Below are 19,898 nucleotides of genomic sequence, written 5' to 3'. Positions count from 1 at the left end.
AGTAGGAAACTAGGTCCCTGATGTAAAAGTCATGGGGTTGTGGGGCTTGATTCATTCAGTCATTCTAGAAGTACTTAGTCACTGCTTAGCACAACTGGAGACCAGGTGCAGAGGCACAGAGATGTATGGCATGTCACTCCTTTACTCAGGGAACTCATACCATACTGAGGAGACAAAAAGGAGAGACTGTTCTCAACACAAGGCAGTGCCTATTGAAACCGAAAGAATGTTCTTGACAATATGTGCTGTAGTTAAAAGGAGACTATTGCTCACTTCTAATACTTCCTGTGAATAAGAAGCACATTCAAAATGGCTTTGATAATAATTTTTTGACTTTGGAGTCCTTGTAAAGTAATAAAGTAACCAAAATAATCAAATAATCTTTTTTTAATGACTTAGATTTGATTCTGTTTATTGAAAATATCAGAACTTCCACGAAAGCCTTCTTGCTGTGTGTGTGTGTGTAGGTCATGGTTAAAGTCAGTTCTCAATGTCTGGCTTCTGTTCCCAGTTACCGAGAATCTTCATCACAGACTCTCTGCGCAAATGGCCAAGGGCTCCTTGAGATGGGCTGCTTGGCCTTCTTCCACGTAGGAGCAGGCCCTCAGGACCTTTGACAGTTTACACTTTCAGTCTGTCCCTTGGGTCTGGTGGCCATGGCAACGGAATTGTTTGGCCCAGCTTTTTTAGACTCTGGGCTCAGGACAGCCAAATGTAGATATACTCTTTAATTTGCTTCATCTCTTTGCACTCAGTCCAAGCAACCTTTTACAGATGAGAGTAGAAGACGGTCTTTTAATGAAGGACAGATGGGGAAGAGGAGAGTACATCAGAGCCACACTTGCGTCTTCTGGTTGACTGAGGGGCTCAGATTGCTGCGTAGCTAAGAGACTGGGGACCTGGAATAGTTCTGAGAAACCACTGGCATGATGGCATGGGAAACAGGAAACCATACAGACAGAAAAAAGGGTTTTAGGAAACATACCACGTTCTAAAGAAGGTCAGAATTGGAACTTTAAAGCAGTTAATTACTTTTATAATAAAAATCATCTTCACTTAAAATTGAGTCTCCTAAAACACAGATGACAGTAAATACATACAGAGATGCTCAACATTGTCAGTGATGAGGCAGATGTAAATTAAAGTCACAATAAATTAAAGTCACTACCTCCCAGAATGACTTACACGATAAAAAAAACTGACAACACCAAGTGCTGATGGATCTGTAGAGCAGCCAGAACTCTCCCCACAGCTGGTGGAACACGAGATGGCCCGCCATTTTGGAAAATATCCTGACAGCTCCTCATACATTTAAACATGCACCATATGAACCACTCCGAAGTTTTTGCCCAAGAGATATGAAAACATATATCCACTCCAAGACCCATACCTGAATGTTTCTGAGCAGCTAGATTAGAATCACTCCAGACTGGAAACAGTGAGTGCCAATAAACCGGGGAATGGCTAAGGAAATCGTGGTACATCATTTACACATTGGAACACCACTCTGCACTCAGAGGGAACAGGGCATGGATGCCCACAAGCCCGTGGGTGGCCTCCGTCATGCTAAGTGAAAGGAGGCGGGCATAAAAGGCTACAAGGCCATGTTCCTTCATTTACATAATAACATTCTGGAAAAGGGAAAACCGAAGGGAGAGAGATGGTTGCCAGGTGCTGGAGATGGGAAGGGGGGGACCGACTGCAAAGGGACCTGAGGAAGCCTCTGGAGGCGATGGCAATGTCCCCGTAGTGACTGTGTGGCAGATTAATGAATACATATACAATCAAAACTCAGCAAACTACGTGTGACAGTGAATTTTGGTCTAAACCTGACTTTACACAGTACATCTCCTAGGCCTGGGGCACCTGCGTGACTCAGTCGGTTTAACGTCTGACTCTTGATTTCGGCTCAGGTCATGATCTCAGGGTTGTGGGACTGAGCTCCCCCTCCCCACCCACAGGGCTTCGAGCTCAGCAAGGAGTCGGCTTGAAATTCTTTCTCTCCCTCTGCCCCTCCCCACCTTCTCAAATAAATAAATAAATCTTTTTAAATTACGATGAATCTTCTAGGCCTTTTGCTACATTTACAGAAAAGTATTGTGTCGTCCCAGGAAGAGCCCACCGTCGAGGTCCGAAAGATGCCCTGCCACTTTCTGGCTCTGTGCCTCTTGCAAGTGCTCTTTCCTTCTCTAAAACTCAACTTCCTCATCTGTAAAATGGGCATAACGGTGACACTAAGGGCGAAGTGACAGATGTCTAGAAATGTTTTGTGTGTCATCGTACGGTCAGAGCTCTGAGCACATTATGTCTACAGGTGTCTGCATGGCTGTGGACTTAGGCAGGAGCTGGAGCTGAGGGCTGGGCTGAAAGTCAGTCTCATACTCCCTGACCAGGGCTCTCTCTATGCAGATGCTTGGTCTTCAGGGCTTGCCCGCTGCACACTCCATTCCAAGTTCCCATTTCATGTTCTCTCCTGTAATTAGCCGTTGACCCTCTCTCTAACGCCCACCCCCCAACTCAGTGTCCAAACGGATTAACCTCTGGGGGAGCTTTGAGCAACTGTCTTGGAAGTGCTGGTCCTCGCTGAGCCTGGCTAGTGCCCAGCTAGGTCAGTGGCAACCCCACCACACTCCCCTCCTCCCCACTTTGTGCACCCACCTGATGAACGTGGGGTACAGCTCGGCGTTCACCAGGCACACCAGCTGGAACACGATGGTGATTCCCATGCGGCCAAAACAAGCCACTGTGATGTTCAGCCAGTGTAGATCTGGACAGGAAACACACAGAGGTGGGGAACTCACATGGGGACTGAGCCCATGAGTGCCCCGCCTTGAGGAGCCCCATTAGGAAGCTTGGACTTCAGAGCTGGAAGAGCCAGAAGGAGTGCCTTATCTAACCCTTTCATTTTGGGATAAGTAAACTGAGTCCTGCGAGGTTTCAGAACCTGATGGTGACACAGGAGGAAGACTCCTTTGCACAGAGGAAAGAACATGTGTTTTGGATCTCCGCTCTGCCTCCTGTAAGCCACGTGACTTACCTCTTTGGGCCTTGCTCTCTTCAGCTGTAAAATGGGAATAGTGATAGCCAGCCTACAAGCTATTACGGGACTTTGAGATGACAAATGTGAAACGTCCACCATGACTGCTCCAGAAATGTTGGCTTCTTAATTACCATGCAATAGTGTCTCTGCCAGAGCCTGACACAGGAGGGCCACAAGAAATACAGCCCCTCGGCCGGCAGCCCTGGAGCTGAGGGACCGGATTTCTAACCCTCAATCTGGCCTTCACTTCCAAACACATTGTCTTAAAGGAAACACCTTTCAGGATAGTCTCAGACTCAAGCACTAGGGAAGCAAACCCTTGCTGCATCTTAGCAGACGGCTGTGGGGCTCCCCATTCCACGAGGGTTCAGGAAGCCCTCCCCCTACTGAGGACCGATCAAGGAATTGGGCCCCATCACTGGCTCCACCTCGGTTACTCCATACACTAACAAGCAAGTGGCTTCCAGGATATGCCAGGGGACTCATTAAAGCCTCTGGGGTCACAGACATCATGTCTTCTTGACCCCTGTCCCCAGATACTGGCCGTTCATGGAGGACATGCTCATTTCACTCTGCCAGCGTGAGAGTCCCCGGAGAGAGGACACGGTGGCCTTAGGAATGAGCTCCCCACCGGGTCCGACTCAGTCTCCCAGCCCCCTGCTGCTCACCACCTTGTGGTGGGAGCCAAGCCAGATCATGGATACCCCCAGCCTCCTGAAGAGAAAAGAAGAGGAAGTTCACTAAGACAGGATCTACAGGGAGGGCCTTGCATACACACTCTGGGGTCTTTAATCTGGTGAGTGACTCTGCTGTCCTGTTTCCCATCAGCGCTGGGGGCACCTCTCCCTTCACCAGCCAGAGGGACCGTGGGGAGCATCCCTGCCCAAAGCCCCCAGTGCTTCCTTCCATATGGGGGACACTGTCCAAGGCTGCCTGCTGCTAACGCCCACCTCTGTCCCCCAGGTCCCGCCTTGCTCTCCCAATTTCAGGCACAGGGCTTCTGGCTGTTCCTTGAGTGCTTAGCTCGACCCTCCTCGGTGATCCTCCCGCTTCCATCCTCCTGCCCAGAAGCACATTCCCCAGATAGTGACATGGCTTGTTCCCCTCATTCAGGTCTGCCAAGACTGTCCCTGACCACCGCACAAAGGATTAATGCCCACCATGCTTCACCTGCACTTTTTCCCTCTAGAATGTGAACTCTGTGAAGCAAGAACTTTCTCTGCTTTGCTCATGGCTGTGATCCCAGGGTCGAGATGTGTGCTGGCCACACAGAAGTTACTTGCAATATTTCCTGGAGGAGGGCGTGAGTGTTTATCATCTCACATGACAAGGACTCAGTAGAGGCAAGTGGAGAGGGTGGGGTGGGGGGAGAGACATTGGCAGGGGGGGATGGGACCAGAGAGCATGGTGCCTGGGTTCCGCCCTGATGATAACTGACAATCTGAGATCTTGGGTTCCTTCTCTACCCCCACTGCTGTTACTTAAAAACAAACAAACAAACAAAAAACTTCCCATTTGTCTTTGCAGGGTTCCAGAAATAGGAAGATGGGGAAGATGGTGGATAAAATCTATTTCAGACGGACTCTGCTCCTTTCCCTGTCCTCACTGTTCTCTCCATGCGAGGAGGAAGGAGAAGACTGAGTTGTCTTTTTATTTTCAGCCTGATCCATACAGCCTGGTTCTTGAGAAAACAGTTTTCAGGAAACACATCCCACAACACCCTCTCTGTAAAAGCTTACCGAAACAGCTCATTTAACCCACAAGGGGAAAGCCCAAGCAATACAAACTGAGGAAATGGCAAATCTGCCTTGTGCTTCTTCAACCACCTCCCCAAACGTAGCAAATAGGAAAGGCGGTTTGTGCACTCAAACCGAAACCGACCAAAGTCATTCTGCTTTGGATTATCCTGGGTCGTAAGGACGACAGACGAAAGCACACACCCACCAGAGAGGCCAGTGTCAAAAAAACTGGCAATACCCAGTGTGGGCAAGTTGGAACCTCAGGCGCCATCGGTGGGCGTGTGCATTGGTCCAGCTGTTCTGGAAGCCTGCCTGTATCCACTTCGAGCTGCATATATACCACACCTGACCCAGCAAACGCACTCACAGATTTGTACCCGAGGGAAAGGAGAGTCTAGGCCCATGAAGAGACGTGTGCCCAAGTGTTCCCTGCAGCTTATACCCCAGGAGGCAGAGGCTGGAAACCACACAGGTGTGAGTCAACGGTGGGACAGGTAAGTAGCTTGACACTTGTCATTTACTCATCATGTGTACATTATACCAACTTAAAATTAAAACACACCACACACACACACACACACACACACACACACACAGCTGTAGACTAGGGTAACACCCTGACTTTGTCTTTGTTCTCATTCGAGGGGCATATCCAGGAGCCGAAACGCTGTTCCACGGTTCGATAATACGATCCTCTAGAGAGTGAGGGAACACCCAGCTCACCGTGGGAGATAAAGATCATGACGGCGCAGGCTGTCCCCGCCACCAGATTGGACACCACCAACGGGCGGATGAGGCCGAAGCGGTCAATGGTGGTGAGGATGATGAAGGCCGCTGGGAATTCAACCAGAGCCGAGTACAGGAAGTCCAGGTGGAGGTTCCCGCCCGTGGCACCCACGTGCATGATGAGGCCCTGGTAGAGTACGGAGCTCGTGAACCTGAGCACAGAGGAGAAGCAGAGGCTCAGACCGAGGCTCCTGTCTGTGGGATGGGGGAGGGTTCGGAGTCTGGCCACCAGAGAGGAACAGGTGTCGCTCAATCTAGAACGTCCTGGAGTGACATGAGAAGAGGGGATAAAAGTCAGGAAGGGTGTCCTAGAGGGGCCATCGGTGAGGGGCTCTCTCAGGATTGATGTGATGTCATGACTTCTGGGGTACAACCCCGTGTCCTAGAGCCAGCAAATGAGGACCCTGAGGCCACAGTGGCTACGGGGGGATGGGCGGAGGGTACCAGGAATAAGCAGGTTCAGCGATCAGACGCTGTATGAGCTGTGTGATCTTGAGGAACTTAACTAAGCTCTGTCTGCCTCATCAGTAAATGCAACAAATGGAATAAGGTCTTCTGAGAACACTCAGACACAGTCCCATCCTGTCCCAGCACCCAGATTCAGCCAGAGCATCCTTTCCCAGTGGGAAGCCCCTTGTTCTACCCTAACAAAAGCACAGCAGGCTTGTCCTGACCACAGATGTGTAAGACTTAGCGGCCAGCCTTCATTTAGAGAGGCTGTGTCCTACTCCAGTGGCCCCCACAGATCAGGTTTGCCCTCCGCAGAACAGTGACAAAAGGCGCATGGATGAGCTATTTCTTTCCACAACCCTCTCTTCACACTTTCCCTGTCTCACACTGAGTGCCTGGAGTGATTCCTGGCACATAGAAAGCACTCGCTAAAGATGAGCAATTACTGGTGTCATCATCATCATCATCCCAAGGTCAAGTCCACAGAGCACAGCAGAGCAGACGCCAGCCAAGTCTTTCCAGCGGCACAGTGGTGCTGTCATTAACAGCACCGCTCCCCCTCTCTCCTTCACCCTGCAGCCCGCCGCAGGACCCCTCCATCCGCATTCCAGGGAGGAATAGCAGGGGTACCGAATATGGCTCAGACACCGATAGGGACTGGCTAATTCACTCCAGAAGGTTTTAGAGAGTTCCATGGGTCATTTTTTGGTGACATTATGTAATTTTGGAGAATAGAAACATTTGATCATTATATTGGTATTTACAGTTTGAGAAGAGATTTTGGTTGATAAGAAGTTGTGCTCTTGTCCCAGCATGTAAATTGCCTCTTGGCTCTAAAACAGATCACAACTGATATTTCTCATCAATATACTCCCTTGTTTTATACAACTGCACACCAAGAAATATTGTGATGCTCTTGTTTCTAGTCCTGAATCATTCCTAACTTCCGAGGGTCTCACCATGCCCTCCCTTTGTCCCAGTTAAGTGGGAAGAGTCACCTGGTACCAATAAAGGGATTGCTTTAAGAGAAAGGAAGGTCTAAGCTTGGTTTTCCAGTCAAAAACCAGTTAACAAGTGTGCAGTGCTGCCATCTTTTGGCAGAGCCCATGAATTGCATGTACATGTTAAAACAGCCATCCGTGGAACTAGACACATTCTACAAAGCCCTTTACACAAATGATCTCATGAAACTGCCAACATGCCGGCGAGGGAGGTTCTGCCGTGATCCCCATTTGCTGACGAGGAAGCTGAGCCACAGAGAAATGGGAGCTGTCTGGAGTCACAGGGCCGGAAAGGGCTGGGAGGGAAGAAGCAGGTGGAGGGAAGGCCAGTAGGAGGGGGGTCCAGGGTCGGCTCATGGTAGGCCATGGAAAGGGATTTGGTTTTATCCTCAGTGGGTTAGGAAGCCAGCGGAGGGTGTAGACAGGGGAGTTCTGCAGAGCAGAATGTTCAGGGGAGCGGGTGCAGGATTGTGAGAGCCGAGAGGCCAAAGCACACCCCTCCCTCTTCCCCCTGGAGAAGAGTGCATTAGGGGATGGCAGTGGGGGCAGTGAGTGGAAAGGGGAGGAGGGAGTGGGGGGACAGAAGTGCACCGGGCAGCTGGGGTTTGCAGAGGCTCCTGGGACCATCGTGCGGCTGGCTGCAGGACTCTGGGGCCAGCACAGGGACACGCATGTGACTGGTAGGGGCAAAGGGAGGGCACGGTCAGCCTGGCTGGTACATTTTGCACCACGGATGGGTTCTATGGAACTGTGGTTATTCATGCGACCTTCAGCAAATATTTGCAAGGTTACCATGTGCCAGGCATCACGCTATTAGCTTGGACCCTTGGTTCTAGTAAAACCTTCCTGGAAGCAGAAACAATTGTACAAGGAGCAGAGTGGCTCCATATGAAGGGGGAGCCCCAGGGGTTGGGGGAGTGACTGCTAAGAACCACCCGCATGTCAAGGACAAAGCCTGGGGGGTGGGGAGCCTGCCTGATGTCCTCTGAAGGAACAGGGTAGGGGACTGCAAGAAAGCAGCCTGGAGAGGGGTGCAGACCCTGGGGGTGAGCCGGGGTACGTGGGTGAGGTCCTATGTGTGAGTGAGTCTTGTAATCAGTGGGCAATAAAGGCACAGCTCTGCCCACGCAGGGTCTCTAAAGTGCCTAGATGTGAGGAAGGGCTCTGCATCTTTGGAAGCACCGAGAGCCACTGAAATCTCACCCATTTCCGATGCCACGTCAAGACATGTCTGTTCCCAGAAGACAGACCCGTGAGAGGGGCGGCAACCCTGGGGTCCCTCCATCATATTTCACTCATCTTGCTGTTGACCCCTCCCAGGTCACACACTCTTCTTCCTGGAATGCTGTCCTTCCCTCATTACTCCATCCTCAAGGGAGAAATAAAGATGTCTTTCTACGAGCTCACTGACTGCTTGTAATTCATTTAAAAACTCCTTTTCCACCTGCATTGTTCCACTGCCTTTAACTCAGACCCCAGGACTCTGGCAAGCACCCTGATTCCGTGCGGGAGAAAGTCCGGAAGGTCCCTTACCACAGGTACATCAGAATAAGGGTGTGCTTCCTCAGGTGTGGCGTGCTGAACAGGTCTGCAAAAGAGGGGCTCAGCTTTTCGGTGACATCCTCTTCGAGAGAGAGCATCTGGGAGGGAGTAAGAGCATCAGCGGTGTCCAAGCTTGGGGGAGCGGAAGAAGCCCTCAGAGCCACCCCCCCATTCCTGTGCTCATCACCCCAAGTTCTTCCAGGGACTTCCCGCTCCTCAAGGCAGCCCCAGAAGCATTTTCTAAACCACCCGGGACACCTGGGTGGCTCAGTGGGTAAAGCATCTGCCTTCAGCTCAGGTCATGATCTCAGAGTGCTGGGATCGAGCCCCGTATCAGGCTCTCTGCGCAGTGGGAAGTCTGCTTTTCCCTCTCCCACTGCCCCTACCTCTGCTGGTGCCCCCCCGCTTCTTGATCACTCTCTCTCTCAAATAAATAAAATCTCTAAAAAATAAGTAAATAAATAAATCATAAACCCAACCCAAGGTTCAGTGATGTGAGAAACCCCTTGCTATTTTGTCACCTTGGGATCAGGGAGAGGCGATTTCCCGTTCTTCTGGGCAATGTGGTCGATTATCTTTATCGCTTGAGAGTTTCTCTTCTGTGACAACAACCACCGGGGAGACTCGGGCACGCACCTGTGGACACGGATCGTCACTACGTGTGGGCGCCTCCAGAGTGCAGATGCGAAGGCCTGATTGGAGCGAGGCCATGGCTCTGGGAAACCGACCCTCCTCACTTCGGGACTGTAATTCCTCAAGCAGCTAGTGGACGAGGGTCTGGAGTCATCCTGTGCTAGCCCAGGGGTCCACAAAGGAGCTCTGTGGGTGGGTCCCTCACACTCTCAGTGCCACCTGCTAAGATTTAGGGGCAAAAAGGGAATGGCTGCTTTCCTCTGTGACCTTCATTTCACGGGGGAGGGGTCCCACTCTCTGCAAGCCACTGGCCACCCTCATCCCCCTGGAAACTCCTGGTACAGAATCAAGGCTCCATGTGCTCCCTGACCCTTGTGGGACAGCAGGGGTCTCTGCGTCCTACAAGCGCAGTTGAACAGGTCCCAAAATATCTCCCAAACTACATAAATAGATAGTATGTGGTCATTTCAAACTGGGTAAGGATGTTACAATGTGAAGATTGGGAATCTCTAGCATGAGGTCTTCTGGAAACACTCAGGCTGAGGCCCATCTGCGGGGCCCGCGAGACGCAGCCCGGGCATCCTGCCCCACGGGGGAGCCCTGGATTTCACCCTGATGGGGAGAGAGCAGGCTCATCCTGACCACAGGTATACGGCTCCTGGCGGCGAGCCCTGGTTTAGAGGCTGGGTCTACTTCGGCACTACCCACGGTGATTTGTCCTTAGAATGGTGATGAGGGGTGCTAGGATGAGATATTTCTCTCCACAGCCCTCTGCACACCCCTTCCCTGCCCCACAATCAAAACTCAAAACTCATCTGTCCAGCTGTCTATGCCTTGGGACCCTGCCAAAGGCTCCACTAGTAAGATTAATACCTCATGGGACTGGTTTGTCTCACAATGGCTTAATGCACACATTCCCCAGGAACTCTCATGCATTCATTCATTATTCATTAATTCATTCAACGAACAGCAAATGCCTGCTCTGTGGCTAGGTGCCTTCTCATCTGACGTGAAGCGTTGTCCCTCTCTCTAGGGGGATACAAATTCGAAGAGTTTCTGTTTGAGGGTAGCTCCCCCACGTAATGGGGCCATCCTGTAATATTAGAACACCCCAAATGGCACAAAGGGCGGGAGTAGCCCTGTGCCTGAGTGACAGGTCACCGTGGCCAGTGGAGGATGGCCCATGTGGCCACCAAGGTCACCGGGCAGTGGGAGTTCACCGAGCGTGGTCCCAGGGGTGGAGAGAGAGCAGGGCCCCCGTGGAGGACCCGCGTACCAGTAGTAGAGCAGGAAGAGGAAGGTGGGCAGGGAGGTGGCCAGCTGGAGCCACCGCCAGTGAGGGATGATGTAGGCCAGCCCGGAGAGCAGCACGAGCCCCACCGTGAAGGCCGTCTGGTAGAGGATGGCCACCATTCGCCGGTAGCCCAGGCCCACGAACTCTGTGACTGAAACAGGACATGAGTCACCATCAGGGTTCCTGTGCTCCCCGTGGCCTCCTTCCCTCCGGGCGAACACCCACACCTTGCCCACCTCCCCCGCCTGACCACAGCTCCCTCCCCTTGTCCGTTAATGTTCCTCCGCTCAAGCCTGGCAGTCAGTCCCGATTCTCTCCAGTACTTCCTTTTTTAATCCCCCCTTTTGCTGTCTATACTGTCCTTCGGGTGCTTTAGGGCTCAGTCTACCCGAACACGGGCCCTGCCTCCTCCCCAGAGCTTTGCCCCGACAGGCTCAGACCGAGCTGCGACATTTCTCATGGCCCTGGGACTGTAATTCACTTAACAAGCATCTCCCACCAGGGACCCGGCACCTCTCCAGGCGTCCGGGCCGTGTCCTCAGCCCCCACAGCAGAGTCGTGCCCTTACAACCCGACATCTTCATGAGAGAGGGCAGAGGGCACAGCCAGCAAATGAGCAAGTCACGTGCCAGGCCAGAAGGCGCTTTGTGCCCCAGGGGAACGGAAAGTTAACTAGTGGGAGGGGATCGGGAGCTGGAGAGTGAAGGGCTCTCAGTGTCTCAGAGAGCAAAGCAGGGGGTGAACCTCACGGGGGAAATTCCAGGCAGAGGCAACCGAGGATGAGGATCTCCAGGAAGAGGCCGAACCTGCAGCCATCCTGGGGGCCCCGTACAGAGGCTGGCTTGGGCCGCATGAGGAGGAGAGCCCGTGCCCAAAGCCGCAACATGTTCCCACGCCCACTGCTGAGTTGAGACAAGGGACCCACGTGGAGGTGAAGCGATGGTGTTGGCCTGGATCCAGGGGCAGGAACAGAGAAGAGATGGTGGCCCCGGGTGTGCTGTGAAAGGAAAGCCAGCGGCAGGACCCCGAGGGGCCAGAAGCAGGAGTAAAGAAGTGCGGACCATGCTGACCGCCAGACAGCGGGCTGGGGTAGGGGTCTGCAGATGGAGCAGGTTTGGGGACGGGGAGGACAAAGTCCTGGGTCCTGCCACACTGAGGGATGGGGAGAAGAGAAGCCAATAAGGGAGACCAGTGAGTCACCAGCAGAGGCCCAGGGAGTATGTGACCTACAAGCCTTCTGGGGAAGGGAGGGAGGGAGGGAAGGAGGGAGGAGGGAGGGAGGGAGGGAAGGAGGGAGGGAGGGAGGGAGGGAGGGAGGGAGGGAGGGAGGGAGGAGATATGGGAAGGAGGGAAGGTGGGAGGGAAGGAAGGTGAGAGGGAAGGAAGGTGAGAGTGGGGGAATGTAGAAGGGAGGGAGGGAGGGAGGGAGAGAGGAGGGACAGATGGTGGGTGGGAGGGAAGGGGGAGGGAAGGAAGGTGAGAAGGAGGAAGGGTGAGAGGGAAGGAAGTTGAGGCAGACGAAGGGGAGGGAAGGAGAGAGGAGGGAGGGAACGTGAGAGGAAGGGAAGAAGGAGAGAAGGAGGGAAGGAGGAAGGAAGGAGAAAGGGAAGGGGAGAGGGAGGGAGGGAGGGAGGCCATCCCCATGTAGTGCCCTGCCCGGTCAGACAGGCTGTCACATACAACTAGACTTAGCACAATTTCTCTAGACCCTGCCAACGTACCCTCTCCCCCTAAATCCCACCTCCACCTTTGGCTCCCTCCCCTTCCACTTGCCCGGTGGGAAGGCATCCCAGGGGGACACTTACTCAGGATGTAGCCGGACGTCCAGCTACCCTTGCTGACCAGCCCCTGCAGCAGGCGGAAGAGCAGCAGAGACGTGTAGTCCGGGGCCACAGCCGTGAGGACACCCAACACGGCACCGACGAGGGTGGTGGCCAAGAGACATAATTTTCGGCCAAACCTTCAGAGGCAAGGAGACAGGGAAGTGGGGGTGGGTGTTGAGTATTTGGGGTCCAATGGGCACCAAGCGACAGCGAGGGTCTTGATCGGGAAGCGTGTGTCACTGTGTCCTGAAGGACTGCCTCCCGAGCCAAGGGCCCAAATGTGTGGTCCTCAGGGAACAGTGGCCCTTTTGAGGTTCATTAACTCACTGTAAGGAGGAAGCCAGGATCCCTATGCTCTCAGGCATGTGGCATCTCAGCCAGGGAGGGCTGCTCCCCAGGGCTCTGCAGGTCCCCACAGGTGCCCCCCTCATCGCCCGGCAGACTGTGTTATTATTAACATGCCAGCCTTATCAGCGGCCTCAAAAACTTTTCTGGGAAAATATTCAGTTCTCATGGTATAACAATTGAGGATTATTTCCCTTTCCTTTCTTCATGAATGAAACGGGCAAATCACTTGCTAACTCTTCATCCCAGTAGGGAGCTTCATTGACTCCATCTTTCCCACCTGATCCCACACTCCAGTGGCTACTCGAGGAAGCAGCGGGTCAACCTCCTGTTTGGTCACACACCCGACCTGGTCCCTACCCCCACATCTCCCCACCCTGCAACCTCGGCGTTCCCTGCCCCCTGCCTCCTAGACTCCAGCCCGGGCCCAACATCCCCTACTCCTTGCCCCTCACCTCCAGCCCCATGCTCCCACCCAGCACGGCCCCACACCAGCGAGTGAACATCCTCATCCTGCACTAATGTAGAAACCTCCCGTTGGACGCTCACACCCGTCACCCCCAAACAATCAGAACTAATGTCATCTGCGTCCACCTTCATCTCTTCTCCTGTGCCTCCGACCAAAGGCTGCTCCACCTGCTCCCCTGGCACCCAGCCCTTCCAAGGCCCCGTTGGTTCCTCAAGCCCTCCATGGTGCGGTCACCCCCATCCTGGACCCTTTGCCTGTCCCCTGTCCCTCCCACCCCACTTGCCTTATAGGGTTGTCCACGCACCCAAACTCTACTTCCTCCTCTCTCGCTTCTCCTCAGCCTTCCCCTGACACCATCCTTGTCCCTGGTAGTCGTGGGGTGCCTTGTCTGCAGATCTGGGCCACTCCTCCCCGTCAGATCAGTCCCGTCTTGTGTTCTATAACTCCACACTATGCTGGGACAGTGGGTGTCTTTCTACCTCCCTGTCGTTTCCCCTACATCTCCTTTGCCAGCAACTCCTTCCCTAACAACCTCTATGCGCTCCACTGCTTATCTCAACCATGGTTGACGGCTTTAAATACCAGCTCCTGCTGACAAATCCCAAATGTTTATCTCTAGCACAAACCGCTCTTCTGAGCACAACTCACGTACCCAGCTCCCTATGTGGTATCTTTTCTTTGCCTCCTGGGCTATGCTTAGCACAGGACCAAACTCAGGATGGCTCCCCACCCCCTCCCCCCACAAGTGAAGCCTTTTTCTAACCCCATCTGTCCCTACCCTCACCTCACCCAATGGCTGCATGTGTATACCTTGGCTTTGTCCCCGTCTTCTCTCAGCCCACCACCCAACTATAAAATATGCATGAGTTTTGGCTCCCCAAGTCCATCCTGAATCCCCACCCTTACTCCATCTTGCTACCCGACCCCACTCCAAAGCTCTAGCTACCGGGTCTCTCTCCATCAGCGTCTGCGGTAGGTTTCAACCAGCTGGACGCTCCCACCACTGTCCCCTGTGATCCATTCTCCTCATAGCATCGCCGCTGCGTTCAGTCGGCTTGGCCTTTACGTACCGGTCTGCAATGTAGCCGACACCCAGAGAGCCCAGGAAGAAGCCCAGGTTCACGCAGGACTGAAAGAGGTCCACCTTCCAAGAGTCGTCACACACCAGGTTAAACTGCGGGTCACGCCATGGTCGGAGGGGCCGGAAACACAAGACGGTTTATAAGTCCAAGTGTCCCTTCCGTCCTCTCTCCAGACAAAATCAGTGTTTACCCCGAAGTGTGATAGGCCCAAGGGTTTCTCATCATTTTTTTCTTACCACATTTTCATAAGACAAATTTCAGGTTTCCGGTGAATCTCACCTACTACGCTATATCCCTAGTATCTTTGTTTTACCCTCACCACTGTCAAGAGCTTTGACCTTGGCCGTCGGTTATTGAAAGACAACATGGCCAGCAGATGGTCTTCTAAAAAGAAGTATAGCACAGCAATTTCCTAAAGACAGAAATGTAGCCAAATAAATCGAACACGTTTTTCAGAACTGGTCAAAAGCCCTCGATTAAGTACCTGTTAATTATATATTTAATTATGTGAGGTCCAGCGATGATCCTGGAGATTCTGTCATGGGGGGTGTGGCCATGAGTGGCCCCGGGGGGGGGCTGAGCAAAGACACTCCGGCAAGAAGCCAGGCTTGGTGAGAGCAGTGTGGGCACTGGGGTCTTGCGCTCAGGACCCAGGGTGGCCGGAGACTCAGAGGGAGCACTGCGCCCAGAGCCAGCGAGGGGAGGGACAGGGCAGGAGGGAGCCAGGGGCAAAGGCAGGACAGACCCACCTGGGGAAGGGCTCTGTTGAGTTTTAGGGGAAGCCGCACCGCAGGGGGCACACACCTGGGCACTGAGAAGCCCCGACAACCCCAAGGAGGAGGAAGAAGAGGAAAAGGAGGAAGAGGAGGGGAAGGAAGAAGAGGAGGAGGAGAAGCATCCCACTTACTCACTGGGGCGCAGAGAAGGTAGAAGCAAGGTGTAGAGCTCCACGGCTGGGGCCCTCACATCATCCCCATTCTTGGCACAGCCCTGGGGCACACCCTTCCTCTCTCCCTGTCTCTGTCCTGCTCTAAGTACTTCGGATTCATGGCTCCCCCTACCAGATGACGCTGGGAGATGTGTGACGGTAAGAAAGTCACTTCGCCACTGCGGGCCTCAGTTTCCCAGTGTGAACCGTGTGTATTGCCCCTGTCCTGTCCCACTCACAGAGCTAGTGTGAGCACAGAAGAGGAGGAGTCCTGTGAACAGGGTTTAGGTAAATAACAAACACTTTACCCTTTAGAATAGAGGTTTGACTATAGCCCACTGCCCGCAAATATTTCAGGTGCTGGTTAAAACCAGCCCCTTCCCCCGACCCCCAGTCCCGGGCCCTCGGGTCAACCATTAAGGGCCCCAGGGCTCTGGGCTCCGTCAGCCTGGGGGTCCCTCTGACTGGCTGCTTACTTCCTTGACATGAGCACTTTTCAATATAAAATCTGGGTAGCACTCTGGGTTACCACTTGACTCAGAAATGAATCCCAAGCCTGTCCTGTGACCTGCTACCCCCGCCTGCACCCCAGGGTTGGCTCCTGGGAGTGGCACAGCTCTGGGAGGCACCACAGGCTACCACTCAGCGCCGTGGGCATTCCCTCTACCAAACCCAAACATTCACTCCCTTCAGCTGAAAGCACAGCGTCCCCGCAGAGCTCCTGCCATCTTCCGTCTTCCCGGCCTGCAGTGGGCCCTGCCGTTAGGAGACGGAGGGACAGATCGCTCTTGGGTGTTATCTGGCTGTCCCAGGGTCTGCCTCTCCAACCACCCAACTGTCTTCTCGTAGCCTCTACCCACCTGTCCAAGACCACATCCCGCTTACACTGCATTGGGCACCAGTTTGTGTCTTTCGCTCTAATCTTCGTCATGAGCGTGTCTGTAAGGTGTCCCTGCCCCCTTCCTCAGATGCCCAGGGTGCCATCTTGTCCCCCAGACTGTACAGAAACCGGGGCGCTCACGGAGCCGGAGAAAGGGGCATCCGGCCTTGCCTGTGGAGATCTGTGCCCCCACGAGGCTCAGGGTCTGTGTCTAGGGTAACCTTCCATGCCTCGTGCCCCCCCAGCTCACACCCAACCACTGCCCCCAGCACATTTGTGCATACCGGGAAGACAGGCCCAGACCCCAGGAAAGCCTAGGGTGGTGTGGAGTGGGGGGCACTGGATGGGTCGCTGCTCCCACTGGGGTTCTGCCAGGGCTAGGGCCTGGGGTCTCAGACACAGTCTGTGTTCTCCAAGCTCGTCTGATCGTGAGAATCCCCCAGAGTCCTTGTCAGAACACAGACCGCTGTGGATCCGGTCTCAGCAGATCTCAGGCCAGAAGCCAGGAGATCTCTAGGATGAGACGTGTTTGGGAACGGTGACAGAGCCCTCCCGTGACCTGGGGCTGAGCCCTTTCTCCGGCTCACACTCACAGGCCCGGGAAGACGGAGCTAACCAGCCAGGAGGGGGGCCCCAGCCCACTGCGGGGCTGCAGCTGGAAGGACAGGGGACTCAGAGGTCAGGGAACGTGCACGTTCCTTCCCCAGACGGAGCCCCAGGCCCCACCCCGAGCTCGGAAGGGCAGCGCCGCTGGGATGTGCAAAGGGGCTGCCTCAGCATCCCCCCTCAAGCAGGTTCCAATGTCCAGGGCATGGCTGAGTTAAAGATTATTCCTGCAGAAAGGAATCATGGAGGCAAAGCCCCTGAGAATAAGCGGCAGCACAGGAGGAGAAACAGAGGCCAAGGCGGGTTTAAAGGCGTGGGGGTGGGGGGGTTGCCGAGGGCTCCTGCCCTCTCCCGCCCTAGAGCCCCCGCGCCCCTGCCTCCAGCACACCCCCACCGCCTGGCACAGGGCACACTCCGTCTGTGAATAAGAGTGCCAGGAGCCCCTCAGTCCTTGCCAGTGCTTAGATCTAGGGTCTCCTGGGAGCCCAGCTGGGCTGCCACAGACAGTCACTATTTCTGGAGCTCTTTCGGTCCCCTTGCGCCTGACCCTCCCCCTCCCGCTGCCCCTCCGTGTCTGCTGCCCCACCCCTCCTGGCCACCACCCTGCCCGGCTCCTCTGCAGCCCCAACCCCTCCTTCTCCTGTGGTCCAGGCTCAGGCTCAGTGGCCCTGCTCACCCCCCTCCCACCAAGAACCCCTGGGCAAGTTGGGGCCCTTCCCCCCCAGCCCAGGCCAGGACTGTGTCTCTTCTGGGGACGCACCCCGCATCCAGACAGTTCCCAATGTCCCACTAGGACTGTCTTCCTCCTCTGCAGAAACCACACCGAACTTCCTCGTCTGGCATGAAGGCAGAGTTGCCAGGCTTAGGAAAGAAAATCCAGGGTACCTGGTACAATCTGAATTTCAGATAAACAACACATTTTTTTTTTTAGTGTAAGTGCGTCTTCGTGCAACATTTGTATTCCCGCCTCGGTTATCAGCATCAAACATTGTGTAACATCTGGGACATAATTATGTTTAAAAATTGTTTATCATTTATCTGAAATTCAAATTTAACTCGGTGTCCTGCATTTTTTCTGGCAGCCTTCCATAAGGACTCTGCACTCCGGCGGAGAAGGAGGGGTCACACCCTTCACCCCCACGCTCCTCCCCAGAACCCTGAATTCGAATCAGCGTTAACAGCTCATTGTCCCCGAATTAGCACATGCTGTCACCAGAGGAAGACTTGGAAACCAGGTGTTCATGCGTTTTCAGGTAAAGCAAGTCACACCTGCACCTGTTCCTCCTGAAGGGGAAACTCCCGTTCTGTCCCCTTCCCAGTCCAACCCCCCCAGCAGGGACCTGATCAGGCCAGAGGAGAGGACACAGCCTCTTCCTCCAGTAAGAGCCTTGGCTGTGTTGATGCCAAAACCACTCAGTTACCTCCGGTTTCAGGTAAGCACCCAAACCAAGCTTTGCTAACAGAGCGACTCTGCATAGCTTCTGGTCTGTGGCTTCAACAACCAACCTTGATGCCAATTTCCAAGGGCCCACGCTTGGTGACACTTTCAAAAAGATCCACAAAGGAAAAAAATCTGGTGGCCTTTGACTAAAATATTCTCGAGGCACAACACAGAAAGGACCCACTGAACTCTGCGAGCGAGGCCCTTTGACCCCATTAGCCCCTCCTGCAGGCCGGGAGCGGGTCCGCCACCCACAGCTGAACCCACTGACCCTGTGGGAGGCGGATATACCTGTACCTCCGTGACGCTGGGTAACATCCTCAGGGATGCCCAGCAGATCTGGGCACGGCCGGGACTGAAACTGTCTGACTCCGGCTTCCAAACCACCCCAGCGGGCCCGTAGCTGTCACACGAGTGAAGGAGGGGGACCCACCATTCTAACGGCACCCCAAGTGAATTCTACGGGCTCTTGGAGAAGCCAGCAGGGCAGAAAGAAGAGGAACCCGTCTCCCCGTAGACCCGTGTTCAACAATCCAGTCTGGCTTGCAAAGGGCTCCCTGACCTCCACCTGCCCCTCTAGCGGCCAGCGTCCGTAGGGGACCAGACGGTGGAAGGATGCAAAGTGCCCAGCACAGAGCCAGAAGTGTCCTAAGTGCTCAGTGGATAGAACTCTCCTCCCTCTAACCTGATGTGAAACCAAACCCCCTAGGATTTGTTGTGTTTCCTCCCTGCTCCTAAAATCCACCTGCTCCCCCAGACCCGGGGCTTGCCCTTACCTCGGTCACGATGGACGAGCCGGGCGTGTCGTACACCCAGCCGTGCCGACAGGGCCCCAGCGGCAGGTGACTCCTATTGGCGGCCAGGCCGGCCAGCGGGTCCACGCAGCTGAGGCCGCTCTGGTTCCAGTCCACCTCGTAGCCTCGGCAGTGGCGGGGGAAGGCCTCGCCGGCGGCCCCCGGGCCGGGCACCGTGTAGTTCAGCTCCCCTGCCAGGCTCCAGCCGCACCGCCGGCTCAGCTCAGCCACCCCGGGGCTCAGGCAGCGGTGATCTGGGGTGAAAGCCAGGAAGACGATGCCCACGTAGATGGGGGCGAAGGCCGCGGAGAGCAGGCACAGGGTCAGGAAGGCTTGCTTCTGGAACCAGCCAAACTCGCCGACCTGCTCCAGAACATCATCCATAGTGAGCATAACAGGGCCAGCACCTTCATCGCCTTGGCCAGACTGCCTGGGCTGCCCGGATGGCCGGGGTCACGGTTCCGTGCGCACTTCTGTGCCGTGGGCTGGTTGGAGAGCACAGCACCGTCCGAGCACACTCGGCCTGGAAGCCGACCAACTGGAAGCAATCTTTCACCCCCGCGGCCTGTGTCGGGCAAGGGCAGAAGGCAGGAGCGTGACCGGCCAAATGGCTTGGCTGGAAAGCAAGTCAACTAGGCAGAGGTTCGAATTCTCTGGAGTCAGAGCTCCCTCCCAGAGACGAGAGAGGGAGAGGCCTCTGGGTAACCCGCCCTCCTCCACCCTCCCCCCCACTCACCCCGGAGGCCTCTGCAGGGCTCCTCCAGAGAGATTACCTAGTCAAACACTTCTTTTTATAACCCCCCACCCCACTCCCCGCTCAATCAAAGACCGCAAACTGACCCTGGAAAGCAGTGGAGTCTGCATAAACAGGCAGCTCGCACTCCCACTCGCTTGCCGGCCTGAGGCCCCCTCGCGGAGCCCCCCACCCCTGCTGTGCCCCTGGTCACCCCTCTGCTGAGCACGGGTCCCATTTGCTGCTGAGGACTCTGCAGGCTGGCATCCTGTGGGAAAGGGAGCAGTGAACGAGCGCAGGCCAAAGACCCAG

The 19,898-nt window shown here is 54.7% G+C and overlaps 1 protein-coding gene across 2 annotated transcripts in view; it reads right to left on the bottom strand.

Moving 5' to 3' along the window:
• The window catches only part of SLC22A1 (solute carrier family 22 member 1), a 28,231-nt gene extending 8,780 nt beyond the window's left edge, over nucleotides 1–19,451 (bottom strand). Inside the window, exons 1-9 of one of the 2 annotated variants that reach the window (XM_047735206.1) lie at nucleotides 18,836–19,451; nucleotides 14,193–14,296; nucleotides 12,291–12,445; nucleotides 10,468–10,636; nucleotides 9,080–9,194; nucleotides 8,550–8,656; nucleotides 5,503–5,717; nucleotides 4,416–4,520; nucleotides 2,659–2,767 (exon numbers count right to left, since the gene is read on the bottom strand). In XM_047735206.1, coding sequence (XP_047591162.1) covers nucleotides 2,659–2,767; nucleotides 4,416–4,520; nucleotides 5,503–5,717; nucleotides 8,550–8,656; nucleotides 9,080–9,194; nucleotides 10,468–10,636; nucleotides 12,291–12,445; nucleotides 14,193–14,296; nucleotides 18,836–19,246 — 1,490 coding nt within the window. In that variant the 5' untranslated portion in view covers nucleotides 19,247–19,451. The remainder of the gene's footprint in view (nucleotides 1–2,658; nucleotides 2,768–4,415; nucleotides 4,521–5,502; nucleotides 5,718–8,549; nucleotides 8,657–9,079; nucleotides 9,195–10,467; nucleotides 10,637–12,290; nucleotides 12,446–14,192; nucleotides 14,297–18,835) is intronic. The other variant, XM_047735207.1, reaches the window with a different exon arrangement.
• Nucleotides 19,452–19,898: the final 447 nt, after the last annotated feature.

This window comes from Lutra lutra, chromosome 6, assembly GCF_902655055.1.
Source record: "Lutra lutra chromosome 6, mLutLut1.2, whole genome shotgun sequence".
Classification (NCBI taxonomy): Eukaryota; Metazoa; Chordata; class Mammalia; order Carnivora; family Mustelidae; genus Lutra; species Lutra lutra.
The sequence above is the reverse complement of the archived record's forward strand: the minus strand, read 5'-3'. Positions and strand labels throughout refer to the sequence as shown.